At 45.1% G+C, this 18,342-nt stretch overlaps 1 protein-coding gene across 5 annotated transcripts in view; it reads right to left on the reverse strand.

The window, feature by feature from the left end:
• Hipk2 (homeodomain interacting protein kinase 2) overlaps positions 1-18,342 on the reverse strand; it is a 191,288-nt gene that overhangs the window by 118,328 nt on the left and 54,618 nt on the right. For all 5 annotated transcript variants that reach the window (XM_013158630.2, XM_003475493.4, XM_013158629.2 and 2 more), the window contains exon 2: positions 12,745-13,828. In XM_013158630.2, the coding sequence (XP_013014084.1) occupies positions 12,745-13,826 (1,082 nt within the window). In that variant the 5' untranslated portion in view covers positions 13,827-13,828. The remainder of the gene's footprint in view (positions 1-12,744; positions 13,829-18,342) is intronic.

The following is an 18,342-nucleotide window of genomic DNA, read 5'->3' on the forward strand; positions in this document are numbered from 1 at the left end:
CAGGGAATCAGTGCCCCCAGAGAGTTGGGGGAACAGGAAGGCCTACCCTGTGAGAACCTGGGGAGTTGAAGCAGGGCAGTGGGATGAGCAGAAACTAGGGTGCAAGCCCTGGGCAATGCCCTGGGAGATCAAAGTAAAGTTGACTATTGGATACTATTCAGAAAATATGGGGTTGCCTTGGTGATGTCATATGATAGTATGATGTGAGAGAGGGCTGCCATGGCAAACAAGAGGTTCCTTAAGAGCTCTGCTTGGTAAACACAGAGCCCTTTCTTCCTGGAGTGTCATGAAGACCTACGTCTTAGATTGGTGGTGCTGGGCTGTAGAGGACACTGTGGAATGATGTTCAGAAGCTGTTGATCCTTGTTTTCTACAAGGAAACATGTAAGTGAAAGAGCTGTCCATAGAGAAGGGAAGAAAGAAGACTGCTCTGCACCCACATGAGGCCTTGGGTCCAGGCAAAGTTGCTGGGGTCATTCTCTGAGGCCCAGCACCAAGACCATGGACAAGTTCACCCTACACCCAAGAGACCATCAGAAGCTCTCCAGGCAGGGAATAGAAGACTTTCCCTGCAAACCCAGTCACTTCTCATGGTAAGCATGAGAGTTCCCTGCTGCAGGGCAATACACACTCTCACACACATGGGTGTGAGGTCATGGCATAGCAATATAAGAACCAAGGGTGGGAATCACAGACTCTGAAAACCAGATGGACAAGTTCCAACACCCTTCATGCCCCTTCTAGACTCTACGATCATAACTTTTCAGCAGTAAGTTCATTGTCCCTTAGTCGCTCCGATTCCAGAGTCACCCTCCTAACTTAGAGAGAACAAGCCTGTGACCTATGAACACACACAAAAAATACTGCTTGTTACTGGTGCTTCCGCCACTAGTGGCTGTTTATTTCCAGAGCTGTTTTCATAGGCCCTCCTTTGCCCATTTCCAGAAATGACTATTACCCTCCTCCCAATCATCCTGTGACAGGATGGACGTGGTATCTTTTACCCGAACATAACACAGCAAAATAGAAACAGGAAGACAAATTAGGCACGACAAGACTTCTGGTTTAAAATTAACAGCTTCCTCACGGGTCTTTGGTGGTAAATAGATTATATTTTAATTTTAAAATTATTTAAAAATCAAATGTTTGAGCCCACAGACAGATCTGATTTACCCACCCAGGTGCAGAGGGTTATTCCCTGGCTGCTGTCAGAGTGGACATTTGGTTTCACGAGTGCGAGCATCACCTGACTCTGGCTGCTGGATTTATTTATATTCTGGGGGTTCATACTCAGTGCATTTTCACTGCCAACAGAAGTTCTGACTCACAGGCTGGGGATTTAGCTCAGCGGCGTAAGCACCTGCCTTGCAAGCAGGCAGTTGTGAGTTTGATCCCCGGTACCGATTTAAAAAAAAAAAAAAAAAAAGAAGTTCTGATTCATACACACATGAAAAAAGGACTAGAAATTCTTCACTGGATGCCTGTGGATAACAATAATGGGGACAACAGTTCGTCTGTCACGTTCTGGTCACAGAACTTTTATTTCCATGGCCAACATCTATAGAAGTAAGGCTGGCACTGCAGATCCTTCCCCAGGATGGGAACCAGGGCTGGGGGCCAGGGGGCTCCACGCACTCTATGGACCAGCCCTCCTGTCTCCACAGAATAAACACTCTGCACACCAACACAAACACACCCACAAACCCCACATACCAACACACACTTTGCACACATGTGGCAATATATCTCCCATATCACACATACAGCAGCACATCTCATATGCTGACACACATTCATACTATTTCCAGCATACATGCACATACATCCCATGTGGCAACACCCCCCACACCAACACACACATGTACAGCCTTCAGGTGAGTCTATAAATCAGGTCCTCTCTGGGCTGGGATATCAGCTGTGGTGGGACTCAGGGTAGGAAGTATGGTCCAGTGTCCTCAGGATGTACTGTACTCCATTCTGCCACTCTCCCCTATCCTTTGAGCCCCATAACAGGCTGTAGAATATCTGAGGTCACTTTGGATACCTGCAGCACCTGTATGGGATGCTCAAAATTGGTATGACCACCTTTGTCCCTGCACCAGCCAAATTCTGTCCCCTCCCTCCTCAGTCACTCTGTTGCCACTTGCTAATCCCCTTTTTTAATGCCAGAAAAAAAACACTGACCACAATACTTCTGCCTCTAGACACTCCATCCTATGAGCATTCCTGAGTGGCCACCAAAGCCAGGCCTCAAGTCTCAAGAAGTTTGGCCATGGTAGGAATGAGGGCTTGGAAGCAGCTACCAATGACAAGATCAAGTGCACACACTAGGGTAAAGACAGGCACAGAGCCTGGAGAGATGGCAGCTCTCACTGACAGAGCTGCTATGTGGATTGCCCAGCCTGGTGGGGTAAGTCACATGCATGCAGCTATCTCGTGTGATACTCCTGCCAAGCTTACGAATTACTCAGTTTTTTCTCTCAACAGAAAGAAAAAATAAGACTCACAAAGGTTTGGAACCTGCCTAAAGTCACAGGTATAAGGCAGCAGATTTGGAATTCAAACCCAGGTCTGTCTGCCACATACAGTAATAATGATTAAAAAAAAAAAAAGCAATGATGCTAACAGCAGTAGTATTTTTTTTTAAAATGACAGCTAGCATTACTGTGTGTTTACTATGTGCAGGCACATGCTGAGCAGTTTATGATGAGCTTTATGCTCTCTGGGAAATCTTTGTTCAATCAGCCATTCAACATGAAGACAAAGTTACAGGCGACGTGAGTTGCATGCCCACATAGCCTCAGAACCAGAGAAGCACACAGGAGGCTGTGGGCCCAGAGCGTAGCCCATCTTCAGCTCCCCAAGATTATAGTCAGGCCCTGCTGCACTGGGTCTTCCTTGCATTGGGCACTCGCTTCCACTTTCCTACGTAGGAATAAGGGGACAAGACAGATGCTGACTGACTTCAGGGAACTGGCCTGTCTGTCAGAAGCCAAGTCAGCTGTCTTCAGGTTTTAAACTGGGGCCTCATAGGTGAGGAGACAAGCTGGGAATAGACACACTTGGTAAAGCTGGAGGTGGTGGCACAAACCTATGATTCTCGCATTCTGGGAGGCTGAGCCAGAAAGACTGAAAAATCTAAGCCTGGCCTGGGCAACAGTCTCAAAATTTAAAAAAAAAATAAAATAAAATAAAAATTAAGAGCTAGGGATAAAGCCCAATGCAAAGACCTAGGGTTAAATTCCCAGTACTACAATCAACAAGCAAGCAAACAAACATACAAAAACCATTCTTGGTGAAACGTACATGCTTCCCAAGAAGCTGAATGGAGGCCGCTGTGACTGTGGGCTTGGAGCTCTAGATGGTATGGGTTTAAGGCTTAGTCAGTGGTGAAAGCACTGGCTACATGTAAAGGTTGCTTGTAGGTGACAATGTGAGCTGAACTAAAGAGTAGGTGAGGCCACTGCCCCCATTCACTTGGTCAATCAGTCCCTCGTTCTTTCCACAAGTTTTGGGAGGTGCTGACTATCTCTGTCAGGCATGAAAACCTGAAGAGGCTGTCCTCCACCTGCCTGGGCTGTTTCTCTGGCACTTGGGCGCATGCCACCCACTCAGGCAATTCTGCATCCCATTTCAGAGAGCAAGTGAGTCCTACTGTGGCAGATAGGCCAACCAGCTGAAAGGGGGTGTAGCATGAAGGCAAGGTTTATCTTCTGAACCTCACATTTCCAACTCCTGCAAAATCAGGTGCAGAGATCAACTCTGAATTCTTAGACTGCAGTTCTTAAATTTGCCTATAAAGGCATTTCTCCCCCCCCCCCGCCCCATCTCCTTTCTATTCACAAATGCCACACGTGACTGGTGGAGAGGACAAAGACCAGTGTCCCAGGCTTACCACCTCAGGTTCCCTGGAGTGTGAGGCTTTTCTGCCTTGCAGCAACCTCAGAGCCACCTCAGAACCTGTTCAGGCCCATTCAGTCTCTCTACAAACTTGGCCCCAACAAAGTACCAGGCCACTGAGGACTCCTCAACCCCAGCAGCCCCTTGCAATAGCATCTAGCATCACTCTCCTACCTTCCCTCCTGCTTCCTGGGGCTCCACAATAGATTACCTATCACCAAGCCCTTGCTTCAGGTTCTGCTTCTGGGAAAACTAAACTAAGACAATCACTTCAAAATATTGTATCTCAGCATCTACCTAGCAGCTAGGACCAGATGTCCAACAGCCTCCAAGCCCTGATCCACCCCACCCCAGTCCTGGCTATGGGTTTGCTCGGCCCTAATACCCTCTGTAACAGCTTGCATTTGCTGGTGGCCAAGAAGGATAGAGATGAATGGGAAGCTCCATGCTCACCTTGCACCTGCTTGGTGGGTGAGAGCTGGGAGCCTGGTAAGGCAGAAGCAGAGCCCAAAAGACCAGGGAGAACATGCAAAGTGATTAGAGAGTGACATACTCTGCCTTCTCGGTCTAGTAAGACATGCAAGCCAGGGTGGATTAGGGGAAGCAGGAAGGGAAGAGCTTCTGTTCACATGCCAGGGGCAGACCCAGTATAGCTGAGGACACTCCTACTTGCAACCTCCGCACAGTGTCTGAGAGCACATCTTTGGAATTCAAAAAATTACTTGTCCAATGCATGAGTGAGAATTATAGCTCCAGAGCAAGCTGTGAATATGGGGAGAGTTGGGAGCTACTTAGCAAGGAATGCTCTATCTACTCTAAATCATGCAAAAGCTAGTGACACTAAAGCTCATTTGTTGAGCATCTATTTTCTCACCCCCACATCAGCCACTCTTGGCCACTTCACTAGCCTATATGACTCCTCCCATCATGACCACATAAGGTTTCTGAATCTCCTGTCACCACTACTGGGTCTCAGAGTTCTAACCAAATCATGTTGGAAAGATCCACAGCTCGAGGCTGGCTGTCATTGGGAAGTCCTGGGCTCTAATCTTCACAGTGTACACAGTACACTCCACACAAGATATGACTCTAGAGCCCAAGCCATGTAGAGTGACAGTTCCCAAAGGACAATGGTAGTAATAATAATGATAAAAAAGGTGGCAAGACAATTTGGAGGTGAGGGATATGTTTATGGCACAGATAATGGCAGTTTCTCAAGTATTCACTTATTTACCAACTTGACTATGAACAGCTGCTGTCATACTTCAGTCAAATGGTTTAAAAAAAAAAAAAGTCAGGTATGCTGGCTCACACCTGTTATCCCAGCACTGTGGGAAGGTGAGGCAGAAGGATCACAATTTTGTTCCCAGTCTGGGCAACATAGGGAGTCCCTGTCCCAAACTACAAAATGAAAAGGGTTAGGGATATAGCTCAATACGAAGGCCCTGAGTACAATCCCCAGTACGTGAAAAATCACTGAGGGTCTTGTCTAGGGCCTGCTGCAACCCCAACCCAGACAGAGCATGACTGAGCATCAAAGGAGTCACCTTAAGTGACTGTGGGGTGGCAGCATCCCTGGAGCTCACCTTGAAAATGATGAACCTGTATTTGAGCCCAAGTGTGGTTTTAGCCCTCCCATCTTCAAGTTCAGAAATATGCAGCTGGCAGCTCTGCAGCAAAGCACAAATGTGGGCCAAGTTTCCAGCGCTGATATCACTCCTGCACTGGGTCCCATCTCCAGGGATACTTCTATAGGCTCATGGGATTGGAGATATATGTGTGTCCTTGTGTGTCCATGCAGCATGTGTCTCCCTCCATGTGGTACACACGTCAGTACCTCTGTATGGAATGCTAGTATCAGCTTCTCCATACCAAGTTTCTCACAAGTGCTCTGTCTGCATGTCGGACATGGCCATAAACTGTGTCTGTCCATGTGAGGAGGGGGCTGTAACAGCTGGACAGAGAGCTACTCAAGCCCATGTAAAGCTATTTCCATTATTTCACACTTATTAATATTAGGCAATTACAGATACTGATTAATAATTGCCAAAAGAAAACTTAATTTCCAAGTATTTCACTGTAAAGCTCAACATCCCAGAAAAGATTAAACAAAATTTGAAAATAACCTACCACCTTTGATGACTTACTGATTATTTCTCCACAGAAGCTACCATCCTAAAAGCTTTCACATAAGCACAACTGGGCACATAAGATGAACAGCTGGTTGTGTATTTTTTATTTACTATCTTTAAGTGTGAACCCGTACCTCCTCCAATTATTCTATTAGTAACAGAAGACAAATTAATTTAAAAAGTTAATGCCTACAACACAACAACTCTCGATGCTCTTTTCAATCATACATACTTCAAATCAGTCACTTTTTACTCTCCATGGTCTGCATACACACTGCCATTTTTAAAAATGATTTGTTCGTGGCTTCATTAAGCTACGTCTCTCACTGGAGTGACACTTGTAGTCCTAAGAGAAGCATTTGGAATATGCTTTGCTCCCTGTTGAGGAGATCATGGAAGGTTCCCAATGTGGCTAATGAGGCACAGGAGAGAAACTACTCCCTGATGACAGCCTGGCCACCAATTCTGGCTGATCACCTGGAGAGCACAGGCTCTGGTCACAGTGATCCAGATGGCAGAGTGTGGTGAGATCAGGCTGACATTCTATTGGCCATGAGTAGTGGAACAGTCGGGTAGGAGCAGGCTCAGAATGGAAACTATTGAGTCTCTTTTCTCCTTTCAGAACCTATTATTTTGGAGAGGTAGTGAGATCTAAAACCAAATTCTAGAAGACCAGAGCTGTAGAATGATACTGTGGAGAAAGCAAAAGTATTAAATGAGGTGGGGATCTATAGCTAGACAGACAGACTGAAAGACAGATACCAAATCAATCCAGCAATCTGTAAGACAATTTGCAATTAAAGCACCAGACAAGTCAAATGCACTAGAAGTGCCCACATTTAGACTTCGGGGGACAGAGGTAGGTTGATTTTCATTAAAATCAAGGACCAAGAGCTGGGTGTGGTGATGCAATCCTGTAATCCCAGCACTTGGGAGGCTGAGGCTGGAGAATTTTTTGCAAGTTTGAGACCAGCCTGGGCTACAAAGTGAGTCCAAGGCCAGCCTGAACTGCATAGAGAGATCCTGTCTCAAAAAGACAACAAATAAATAAATAGATAACTAAATAAATAAAACCAAGGCCCTCTTCCCTTTACTCCTGAGTAACTTCAATGGTCTCCTAGCCTTTGCATCTCCCTGCAACCTGTTTTGTTTGCTCATTTATTCTGCACTTCTGGTTGATTAACTTCATAGGATTACTCCAAGAATTTACAAACAGCTCTCAACATTATCATTGACTACAGCCAAGGCCTCAGCTTACATTTGAAGCTCTCAGACCTCAAGCACTACTTTTCAAAGGGATGGCCCTCCCATGTTTTTTCTCCATGTTTTTCCCCTAGTTTCCATGGCCCCAGCTTCCCTCACATTTCCTGTAAGATCCACTCAAGTTCTCTTCATTACAGCTCTGGCTCTGTAAATCATTCCTATTTACCCAGCTTGCAAAAATCTCTCACTGACTCTGAACTTCTTGAACTGCTTTTGCTCACTACTATTTCTCAAGTCTGCAAATAATAACTTCATAATAAATACACCTAACTGAATGATGACTGAATACCTGGAATATCAAAAGTGTAGAATTATATTCTGAGCAATTAGTTTGGTATTTTCATCTTTTCAGAAACTGCAAATTCTTCAGAGGTTAGAGATCATGCCTTATATTCTTACTCAATATCTGACAAACTGAATTGAATTAAAATTAATTTCTACCTTTACCCCAAACAACTATAAAATCAACTTGAAGATAGTCTTCAAGAGGTTAACCACTTTCCAGTCCAATTATTCAAGTACAGTATGACCAAAACTTGCTTACTTTTTCACTAATTTTTATAGGATAATAGGAAATATAAAAACAACAATTTTATCAAATTTATTCAATATAGGAATTGACTGGTTGAACTGACACCTGCCTAAGCAACACTCAGGCCAGTTAGCACATAAATAAATGAGTTGCCTGACTGACACTCAGGATAAACTGTTAAGTGATTAAATTATTCTGAAAAAATTTTTTTATGTTGTCCTGGTTTTTTTCCCCTCTTCTTTTCATGTCCTAATTTTTATGCCCATTTATAGGATCCTTGTAATGCTCTTAAGTATCTCAAAAAAGGCTGTATAAAAAAATTTTTCAATATTGCAGAGCAAAAACAAAACTTGGCATATTTTAATCACTGACTGTCCTTTGCCCAAATGATATATTTTTAATATATCCGAGTTTAGTATTTGTGCTTATTTTTAGTTTGCTAGTCATGCTGAGAATGAAAATACCCCAGCACCCACTTTTTGCTTGCTAAGAAAGAAAGAAAAGCAAGGCAAACCTGGCATCAGTACAGAATTAAATAAGGAAACAGCAAGGCATGTAGACTGAGGTAATGAGCATGAGCGGGATTACCTGCCTCTGGCTCCTTTGGGTGTGAAAGCCTGAAAGAACGACGCCCCTAAGGAAATCCCTCTCCCCACAGCAGTGTTTCTTAAAGAATGGTTCTAAATCCACTAGCTGCCCATCTGCAATTTCAGGGGAGGGTAGAGACCTTGGGGAGCACAGGGCTCTTTCCTGGAGAAGGGTGTGCTAGCTCTGGACTGGATTCTGGTAGGAACCCGTCTTAACAAGCTCTCCAGGTGGTATGTACATCCAACAAAGTTTAAGAATTAGTATAGCTGACAGCTGACAACATAACTGACCTTCTGTTGGAGGCCAAATTTATGACCACCCTGCATCACACATGAAAAAGCTGAAAAAGTGTCCTAGTTCCCTGAAAAACAGGTTTGCCTTGTGGAATATCAATACGAATAAGACCCTAATCTCAGCCAAACAAATGCCTAGCAGTTGGAGGAAAGAAGTGGTTCCCAGGCCACTACCCCATTTCTCAGGTCTTCCAGGGTAAGACAGAGGATTCTACTACTGTTTCAAAGCCATGCGGGGGGCAGGTGTGTGTGTGTATGTGTTAAGGTAGCTGGAGGGAGGAGATGATGGTGGATGATTCACTTAATACAGTCTGAATTATAATAATGAAGGGCCATTTAAGTATTCATTCTTTTGAAAGTGGGGTGTCCCTAGTGGCCAATGTGTCCGGCTCAGATAGGGAACTCCTGGTAGAAACAGGCACTGCAGGACAAAGGTCAATCTGATGGCCCTGCCAGGGAATCACCACTAACATGTGATGACATCTCTGTCCCAGGTAGCTCAAATGTGCAGTCTCTCAAGATGTCCCTGCCAGCTTCTTTTTTCTCAGACATGGGCCTTAACAGTGAATAATCAAAGACTCCTTTGACCTGTTCTCCCCCCAGTAAAAGCATGGCAATCAGGAAAATCAGCCTGATAAATGTGGCCTGGAGTTAGTAGTCCCACACAGCCAGGATGAGTAGTGACAGAGTTAAAGACTGTCCTCAAAAGCTCCTATCGATCTGGAGGCAGCAGAATACCCCAGGGCTCAGACGTGGACTGGGGCGAGATGGTGAGATCGAGTACTGGGACCAATTTGGATAGGAAGCCTAATTCCAGGCAGAAAAAATGGGCTGCCTTTGCATTGCCTGTGCCCTTGACCTGAGGGCTGCTCACTGTGAGGCCATGAGGACCCAAAGGCTAAGTACCCAGGATAGGAAAGAGGTCACCTTGTCCAGAATTTTAGGGAACAGTCAGTCACTTAAAGCCTAAAGAAAGAGGTAACAGCTGCAACTAAAGGGAGGGCCTCTCAGAGGGAAATCAGGCACAAGTGAGCCCATACTGGAGAAACAAATTCTGGGACTGTCAAGAAGTTGGTCATCCCAATTACCCCTACCTTGGGAGGAGAACTCTGAAAAGTCTGATCCGACAAAGTGGGTGATATTAGCAGTCCAGAAAGAGAATTCAGACCTGCCCTCTGCTCTCACCACAGAATCCTAGGCCCAGACTTTCTGTGACCAGAGGCTGAAAGCCAACTCTATGGGGGAAGAGTTACATGGACAGAAGACAGCATGAGTACAGAGCTTAAGAGTCCCCACTAGGGCTTCTATCATCAAATTTTGCTCCAAGGATGCGTTTTTTGTCAACCACATATTTTAAAGACTTTCTATAAGTTACCACACTCAATTTTTAGCAAACTTTAATGAAGCCGTTTCTGTTCACCAACAGCAGGGTAGGTTAACTAAACAGTAAAACTCTGATCAGCCCCTGACTTGGCTGTGGTTCATCCTAAATTCAGGCCAAGATCTGGGAAGAAATAGCCTTTGGTGTGCTGAATTTGCAAACCTAAATATAAAGTGACAAGAGCAGCCTCCTGTTTACTGTGAGTAGAGTTAGCCCCTGCCACTCCACGGGCATGCTGTGACCCATGAGGGATGGCCACACACAACTGGCCTTCCAGGAAGGTCTAGGCACACTCCTGGGAGAACCACCAAGGGCCCTTCTCTGTCAGCTCTTCCTCTGGGCACAAGGAGGTATCCATGGTTTCTAGCTCCCAAGGTCCCACTTGAGCACTGGGCACACTTTTTCCCTCCATGCCAGGGGTCTGGCAGCAAACAGCAAGACAACTGGCCACAACTGGCAACAGATCAGTCCCTCATGAGCCTGCAGAGGTTGTAGGGGTTCCTCCTAGCTTCTGAATCAGTGAAAAGATTCGCCAAAGGCCAGATTGAAGATTCTAACTAAGAGCTACTCTGACCCAGGAACACCCCTTTGAAGGGAATGGGAAGAGAGAAGACAGCCAGGTGGAGAAACCTTGCGAACTGGCCAGATGAAGACCCAAACACCACAGCTGGGAGCAGGCAGAGATGGCAAGTGGGAGAAGGCTTGTGACAGCACTGTGGGAAGCCAGGCTGTGCCCCAGGTGGGAACAGGGCCAGAAGCCTCAGGAGTGGGTAACAGGTTAGCGGTGCCAACCCAGCTCTGCTGCACTTTCCAGCCCATCTTATGTGGCCTTGGATGGAGCGTGGAGAAAGCACATCTCCCCAGAGGTGTGGGCAGAAGGACCCACATGGCAGTGACTCATGGGACTCTGCTTTTACTGCTACCAGTCCTATCTTAGACATTGGTCAGCCCTATCTTCTCTAAGGAGCCCACTGTTTTTCACCAACTTTCTCCTCCAAGGACAGTACAACATTCCCTCAGGTGCAGCCCATCACTGTTCCACAAGTCTGACCCTTGCTTTCCATCTCCACCAGATCCTCACCAAACCACCACTTGGGTTGGTTGCCACTCACAGCACAGGCTGTTAATAAGGTCAGGAAGAAAGTATACAAGATATAAGCAGGTGGCCCAGGTCAGGTAGCAGAGGGATCAGGTGCAGCCCACGGCTGTTGTGACTCCAAAGCCAGCACTTATATCTGATCCCACCAGAACAGCGGTTCTCAGCGGATTTGGCTGCACACTGGGATCCCAAGGAAAGCTTGTCAAACAACATCTGTGTTGGATCCCACTCCAGAAGTATGGATCTGGTTTATGGGGACTAGGTCCTCTGTATAAGCCTCCTGGCTGACTATAAACTCCAGGACAGCAAGGCCTAATCTAAATCCCTGCATCTGATACTATGTCCAGCCAATGTTAGAGGTGAATGTCTAAAGGTATGAGTTTTTCTGGTAATATCCCAAGGGTTAATGCGTTAGAAGCATGGTCCTCAGAGTGGCAATAATGGTACGTGGGAAAAGGTGGAGCCTAGAGAAAGATCGCAGGCTGAGTTTCCCTCAGAAGGGACTAAGGTAGGGTTAGCCATGGTGGTGCAGGCTTGTAACCCCAAGGAGTTGGAAACTGAGGAAGGATTACAAATTTGAGGCCAACCTAAGCAATTTAGTGAAACCTAGTCTCAAAAAATAAAATGCTAGAGGGTAGCTTCAGTGGTAGGGTGCTGTGTATGGCTCTAGGCTCAATCCCCAGTATTACAAAACCAATCAATCAATCCAAAACAAAAAGGAAGGGGTTAAATTAACAAACTTGAATCGTCTCAAGAGCTAGTTGCTGTAAACACCTGAGCCTGAATCACTCTCTGGTTTCCTGTCTGGCCATGTGACTTTTGGTTTCCATACACACTCTGCCACTGTGGTGCCATCTGCCACAAAAACCCACACTAGAGTCAAGATGATGCTGGCACCATGCCCTTAAACCTGCAGAGCAGTGCACTAGCTACCTTATAAGCTACCTGGCCCTAGGCATTTAAATAAATAACAAGAGTGTATCTAACTCTTCCATTATCCAAGTGCAAACCACAGGAGTGAGCCCAGGCCCCAGCAGAGTCTTTCCCCTCTTTTGGGCTCTTCTACAAGGGTACAGTATTTATCAGAACATGTTACAACCTGTTTCCAAGACTTGCTCCAAGTTGAGAGATACGCATTTAGGAACCCCCAGACCTGTCCCAACTATCTTTTCAACCATCTCTCCCACTCCTCAGATATCCTCATCTGGCCAAGCAGCTGTCTGCCTTGTCTCCTACAGGAAGCTTGCACACTGCTGCCACCTTGCCTTTGAATGGCATGCCAATGCCCTTTTTCCAACAGCTATCTGGATTCTCCCTATCCATGAGGACCCAATTCCTTGTATTCTGCTCTCTTCCCCACATCCAGCAATCCTTTCCAGCTCTAACACTACAACCAAGATCCTTATTTCAATGTGCTCATGTCCTAACTGCCCAATACATTAATGTCACATGAGGGCAGCACCCACTAGCACACCCTTTATCTCTCTTCTGGTGACAACACTGCATTTTTGGTAAGTGCTCTAGGCCTTCCAAGAACCCATGACTAACAGTCTTACCTGTAATACCGAGATTGCAAGTAGGTAGAGCACACAGCCTTGGACACGTGACTGGCTGAGCCAAAGTCAATGACCTTTACTCTGTATGGTTGTCTAGATGGATCCACCAGCATGATGTTTTCTGGTTTGAGGTCAGCATGGATAAGACCCAGGCTTTTGAGTTTCATCAGGGCTGTGGCTACTTGCTGGAGAACCGGGCGAATGTATTTGAGGGGCAAGGGACTGAACTTGTTCTGCTTGAGAAAGTCATAGAGGTTCTGCTCCAACATCTCAAAGACCAAGCATGTGTGATTCTTATGCTGGAAGCACTCGTAGGCCCGTACGAAGTTGTAGTCATCCGCACTCTCTGTGCTTAGCCGGGCCAGGATGCTCACTTCTATCTGACCTTGCCGGGCATATGAAGGATGATTCTTGAGGATCTTGATGGCCACGATTTCATTGGTGCCCCGTTTCCAGCACTTGACCACTTGCCCAAACGTCCCTCGGCCCAAGAACTCCAAGACCTCATAAGTGTTGGTCATGGAGCACAGAACTTCATGCTGCACTAGCTGATAATCGCCTTCACTGTTAGAGCCGCTGTTTTTGGAGGTGGCAGTGGATGTAGTGGCAGTGGCTACAGTGGCCCCGCTGGCATTATTCTGAATCATGGGTGGATGCTCTTCAATGATCTGTACGCTGCTTGTGTTCTCAATCTCCTCACTTTTACGCTTGAGTCCACATTTTTGGTAGGTATCAAGGAGGCTCACAGTGCTTCGACGCATTAGGTTATGTGGTCCGCCGAGGACTTGCCCGGTTACAGAAGTGCTACTTGCCGATGTTACAACTATGTGCCCGGTGCTTCCTGGGAAGATGATGGTCTGCTCGTAAGGTAGGCTTGGATTTGGGATTGGCAAGGAGGTGCTGACGGTTGTGGTGGCTGGCTGCGAAGGTGGGATGTTCTTGCTCTGGCTATACACTTTGCTGTGGGAGCCGTACCCAGTCATGTCCCAATTGGAACTCGGCTCAACTTTCAGTTTCTTCACACTACAGAAGGCACTTGACTGAAGGGTGTGAGGGGAGAAAACTTGCACATGTGAGGCCATACCTAAAAGAAAAAGTAAGGGAAAGTAAGTATTTGAGGCAGTCTTATATGAATAATCTCAGCAGATTCATTTGGATTCTGATCAATGGCTCCAGTTATATTTTCCTCCCATTTCAAAACAAGCCTGTAAAATGCTCTATGCCACAGATGCACATTCTGGTCTCCCCGTTTGTGGAACCAAGTGGTTCTGGCATTCCAACCACCACCACAGGAGGCCAGGAAAGGAAGGGACAGTCACTATTCAGATACTAAACAATGTCAGAACATTGTTCAACATGTATTTCTTATGACTATTATTTGATTTCTGGCAGAAATAGATCTTCCACTTTCAGACTACATCAAGTGGCCCAGGTCACTGTCATGCACACAGCTCCTCCACCTGGGCGGCTCAGCCTTGCCAACAGACCATGAGAGTCAGGATCTCTACAATGTGGAAATATCTTCCCATGCAAGCCCCATTACAGGGCCACTCATGAGCTGCCAGATTCTGGATGAGATATCATTACTGCCTAGCCTCTTGGTTGTCTTAAATGGATACTGCAGGTTTGAATGGATTAACAGTCAGTTTGATGTCTTCAACTAAAAAAGCCTAAAACCTTTTATCAGTCTTTTTGGAAGGGGTAGGTAGCATAATCGATGGATTTTGTTCACTCACTTTTTTTACTAAATTCACAGTATCAAAAACCTTCACTAGAAAGAATTAGAATTTCCTACCAAGGTAACTACAATTCAGGTAACCTTAGAAATCTTTCAGATCACTATTCTAAAATAATTGTATTATTTACAACTATGGTGATGCTAAAAACAAAAATAAAAAATTGTATATAATGTCTTAAGAAAAAATAATGAAGAGGAAAGTAAAGCCAAAGGTAAAAGTAGAAACAAATACTGTCCATCTGCTAAGCTGCAGTTGATAAACACATCTTATTTCTGATAGGTACTCCTGTGTTTGCAGTTCTGTGAGCCCCACACACTAGCACCAATGGTTACTTAAAATTTCCCCTCATCCAACCCTAGCTGGCACTCTCTCAGCAAGTGATCCACCAGCCCCTTTGTCCAGAAGCCTGGGGTCAGCCTGATTTTCCTCTTTTCTCTGTTTCATTTCAAAATATTCCTGTATCTATGTCCATCCTCTCCTTCTAGTTCTCCCCTACAATCCCAGATGTGTTCTCTTTTATAACACTAAAATCCCCAGTCCTTGTGCTCCCTCTTCTCTCACTTTCTCTGAAAATTCCTCTGCTGTTCTCTTTACCTTGTGGCTTTCAACTTTGCCCTGTTAACTGGATCCAAGACCATGGTGATTATACAACAAAGGTTGGTCAAACAAACCACAGATGTAATCTTTTGCCTCTGCCTTCATATGCATGCACGGACTCATACCTCGGAAATCAAGAGAAGCACCAGCCACACTCCTCCCTCTGAACTCTTTCCTTCTTTTTTTTTGGTACTGGGGATCAAACTCACGACCTTGCACTTGCCAGGCAGGCACTTAGGCTGCTGAGCTAAATCCCCAGCCCCTGAACTCTTTCCTTCTTACCTGCAAGCCAGAGATGTTGCTCCCCTTTCTTCACTGCTCACTTTTTGATTCATCTTCCCCTCTCCCCATTATATAAATATGCCTGAGTTCTTAAAGGTAAATAACTTCCTAATTGCCTAACCCCAGTGGCCTTTTGTCAGCCCCTATTCTCCTTAACTTCTCTGCAACATCTGATACTGCTGACCACAACTTCCTTCTTGATGTTCTTCTCTGGCTGGTGTGAATCTGTAACCTCCTCCTTCTCCTCTCAGTATCGGATTGCAGGCTCTAGGCTTGGGTGGCTCCCCTTCTTCGTTCACGTCCTTTTCCAGTGTTCCCACTCTGTTCTCTCAAGTCATCCATTTGAACAGTTTAAACTGTCATCTCTATATAGGCAACTCCCACATGTTTATCACAGGCCAAGCTCCCTTTCTATGTTCTAGTAAGATATTTTTGCCCCCTGCTATGACATCAAAGATGATGTTCCAAAGCTGAACTTCGTATCTTTTCCTATAAATCAAATCTTATCCTCCATTCTGACATCTAAATGTCTAATCATAAAATATTACTCTAGTTACTTAGTTTCCAACTAGATTTACCTTCAATGATTCTTTACCTCCACAGGTACACAGAGAAGGTGCCAAAGTCTCAATTTTTCCTTCCTTCAAAGCATCTCTTACATTCAATTCTTTATTTTCTTTTCCTACCACTTTTGTGGTCTGAAATATTTATCATTTTCCAATCACAGCAATGATGCAAATACAAACATCTGTTCTACCTGAGCATTCTTCCCTTTAACGTGCCTATACTTGGCCACTAGACTTATCCTCCTAAAACATCTTTGTACATTTCAATCCTCTACTAAAATCTTTCAATGACTCCTTAAAGTACAAGAGATAAAGCTGAGGACTCAGTACTTGTACATTTTTCCTCTAACTACCTCACTGGCTCCAACTTCAACCATTAACCTCCCTGAACTCCCCACTCACTGAACCAGGTCTCTCACACTTTCCAGACTGTTCCCTGCACATCCCAGCATCACAGTGCTGAGGCATTCCCCGTGCCTGGCATGCCCCCAGTGATTCTCCACCTCACTCACAGGCCAGCAGGAGCAGATCTCTCCTCTTCCAGACCATTCCACTAAGAGAGATTATTCCCAATTCTCCTGTTCATCTGGCATTTAACCACCTATTTGACCACAAATTGTGTTTTCTGCCTTTTCAAATAACTTTCTTTGTTGGATTATTTATTATCTGTGCTGTTTACTTACATATTTAAATCAAGTTTCTATAACCAGATTATATTCTGGTGGCAAGAGCTACAGTTCATTCTATACCCTTCTTTTTGCTTCCCCAGCATTAAGCCAAGTTATGGCACATGGTAGGCCAAGAACTGACACAATAAAGCAGTCTAGCTGGCCAGGCCTCCAAGAATGCTTAGCTCGCTGACCATAAAGTAATTATCAGTCACATCAACAGAACCTGGTTAGCTCTGGAAATTAAGAGAAAAATCTGCCAATATTTTTCTACTCAAATTCAGACTTTAAAAACCAAAACACAGGCTAGATGTGATGGTGTATACCTGCAATCCCAGGATTTGGTAGGCTGAAGGCAGGAAGATTCCCAAGAGTTACAGGCTGGATTACACAGAGAGCTGAAGATCAGCCTGAACAACATAGTGATACTGTCTTAAAAAGAACCCCAAACAATCAAAAGTAAAAGCCAAGGCAAAGGGGGCTGGGGATTTAGCTCAGCGGCATAAGCGCCTGCCTTTCAAGCAGGCAGTCCCGAGTTCGATCCCTGGTACCGATAAAAAGGAAAAAGACAAAAAAAAAAAAAAGCCAAGGCAAAGGCTAGACAGTCCCTTTCATGGGCTTGGCAGTAATGTTCATCTTGGGCTAGATGTGCTCTCAGCTCCCTGGACAATTAATTCTAGCTTAACCCTCAACCCCTACTCTGAGTCCCAGGCTAAGGGTTTCCCCTCTGGTTCGAATCCGGGACTCTAAGCTTGACAGGGAACTGCAAATGACACCCTTGTGTCATTATGCCTGCCAAGACTGTTCTGGCTTGCCTATATGGCATCTATACTTTACCTGCTTCTTCTTACTGCACTTCCTGTCCAGTTCAACCTCCCCCAATCCTATGACAACACTGAAAATGGATCTTTTCCACTTTTCAGTATCAGTTAAATATCCAAATTGTTGTAGGTGTTGTACATACTATAGAAACAAGCAACTCTTTGCTTTTCAGTCACTTATCCATGGAAGAAGCCATAAAACATAAACATTTCCTTCATTGTTTGATGCCTAGCTTGTCCCTTATTCCTGGATCCTCCGGGAGGCATTAGAGGCAGCAAAAGCAGAAAACTCTGCTGACCGTACATGAAGACAGTAAGGTACAGTGCCCAGTTTTCGCTGTTTCAAAAAACTCTTGGTAGGGGCTGGGGATTTAGCTCAGTGGCACAAACACCTGCCTGGCAAGTATGAGGTCATGAGTTTGCGCCCTAGTACAAAAAAAAAAAAAAAAAAAAAAAAAAAACTCTGATGGAAAAGCCAGGGTGAAGAAGTGGAATTTTACAGAGGGGAATAGAGTAGCTTATGACTTACTTGTCATTGGGATGACAGCCAAGGGTCATAAAATTGTGGAATTCATCACTGGCTGCCTCTGGTGACAGATGCCCAGGATCAGAGAGCAGACCCACATGGCCAAGACTGCCCTTCACCCTGCACCATTATGGGGCTGCTGTGGCCAATGTGGAAGGCAACAGCCAGTATTCCAAGAACCAGACGTGATGCTGATGCAGACTGTTACTTTGCTCTGCAGGGGCCACTTTGCTGTGGGCAGCAGAATGCTTGATAAGACAGAGCTAAAAAAAGTCTTTAAGGGTAAAAATGTCTCAAATCCTGGAAATATCTTTATAAGGAATAAAACATGGCAGGTGGTTGTGTGGTATAATCTTAAAAATAATCTTCTGGCCATAATCAAACTTATTTCCAAACATT

This window comes from Cavia porcellus, unplaced genomic scaffold (genome assembly GCF_034190915.1).
Source record: "Cavia porcellus strain 051 isolate PalLab524CR breed Dunkin Hartley unplaced genomic scaffold, mCavPor4.1 scaffold_6, whole genome shotgun sequence".
In the NCBI taxonomy this organism is placed as follows: Eukaryota; Metazoa; Chordata; class Mammalia; order Rodentia; family Caviidae; genus Cavia; species Cavia porcellus.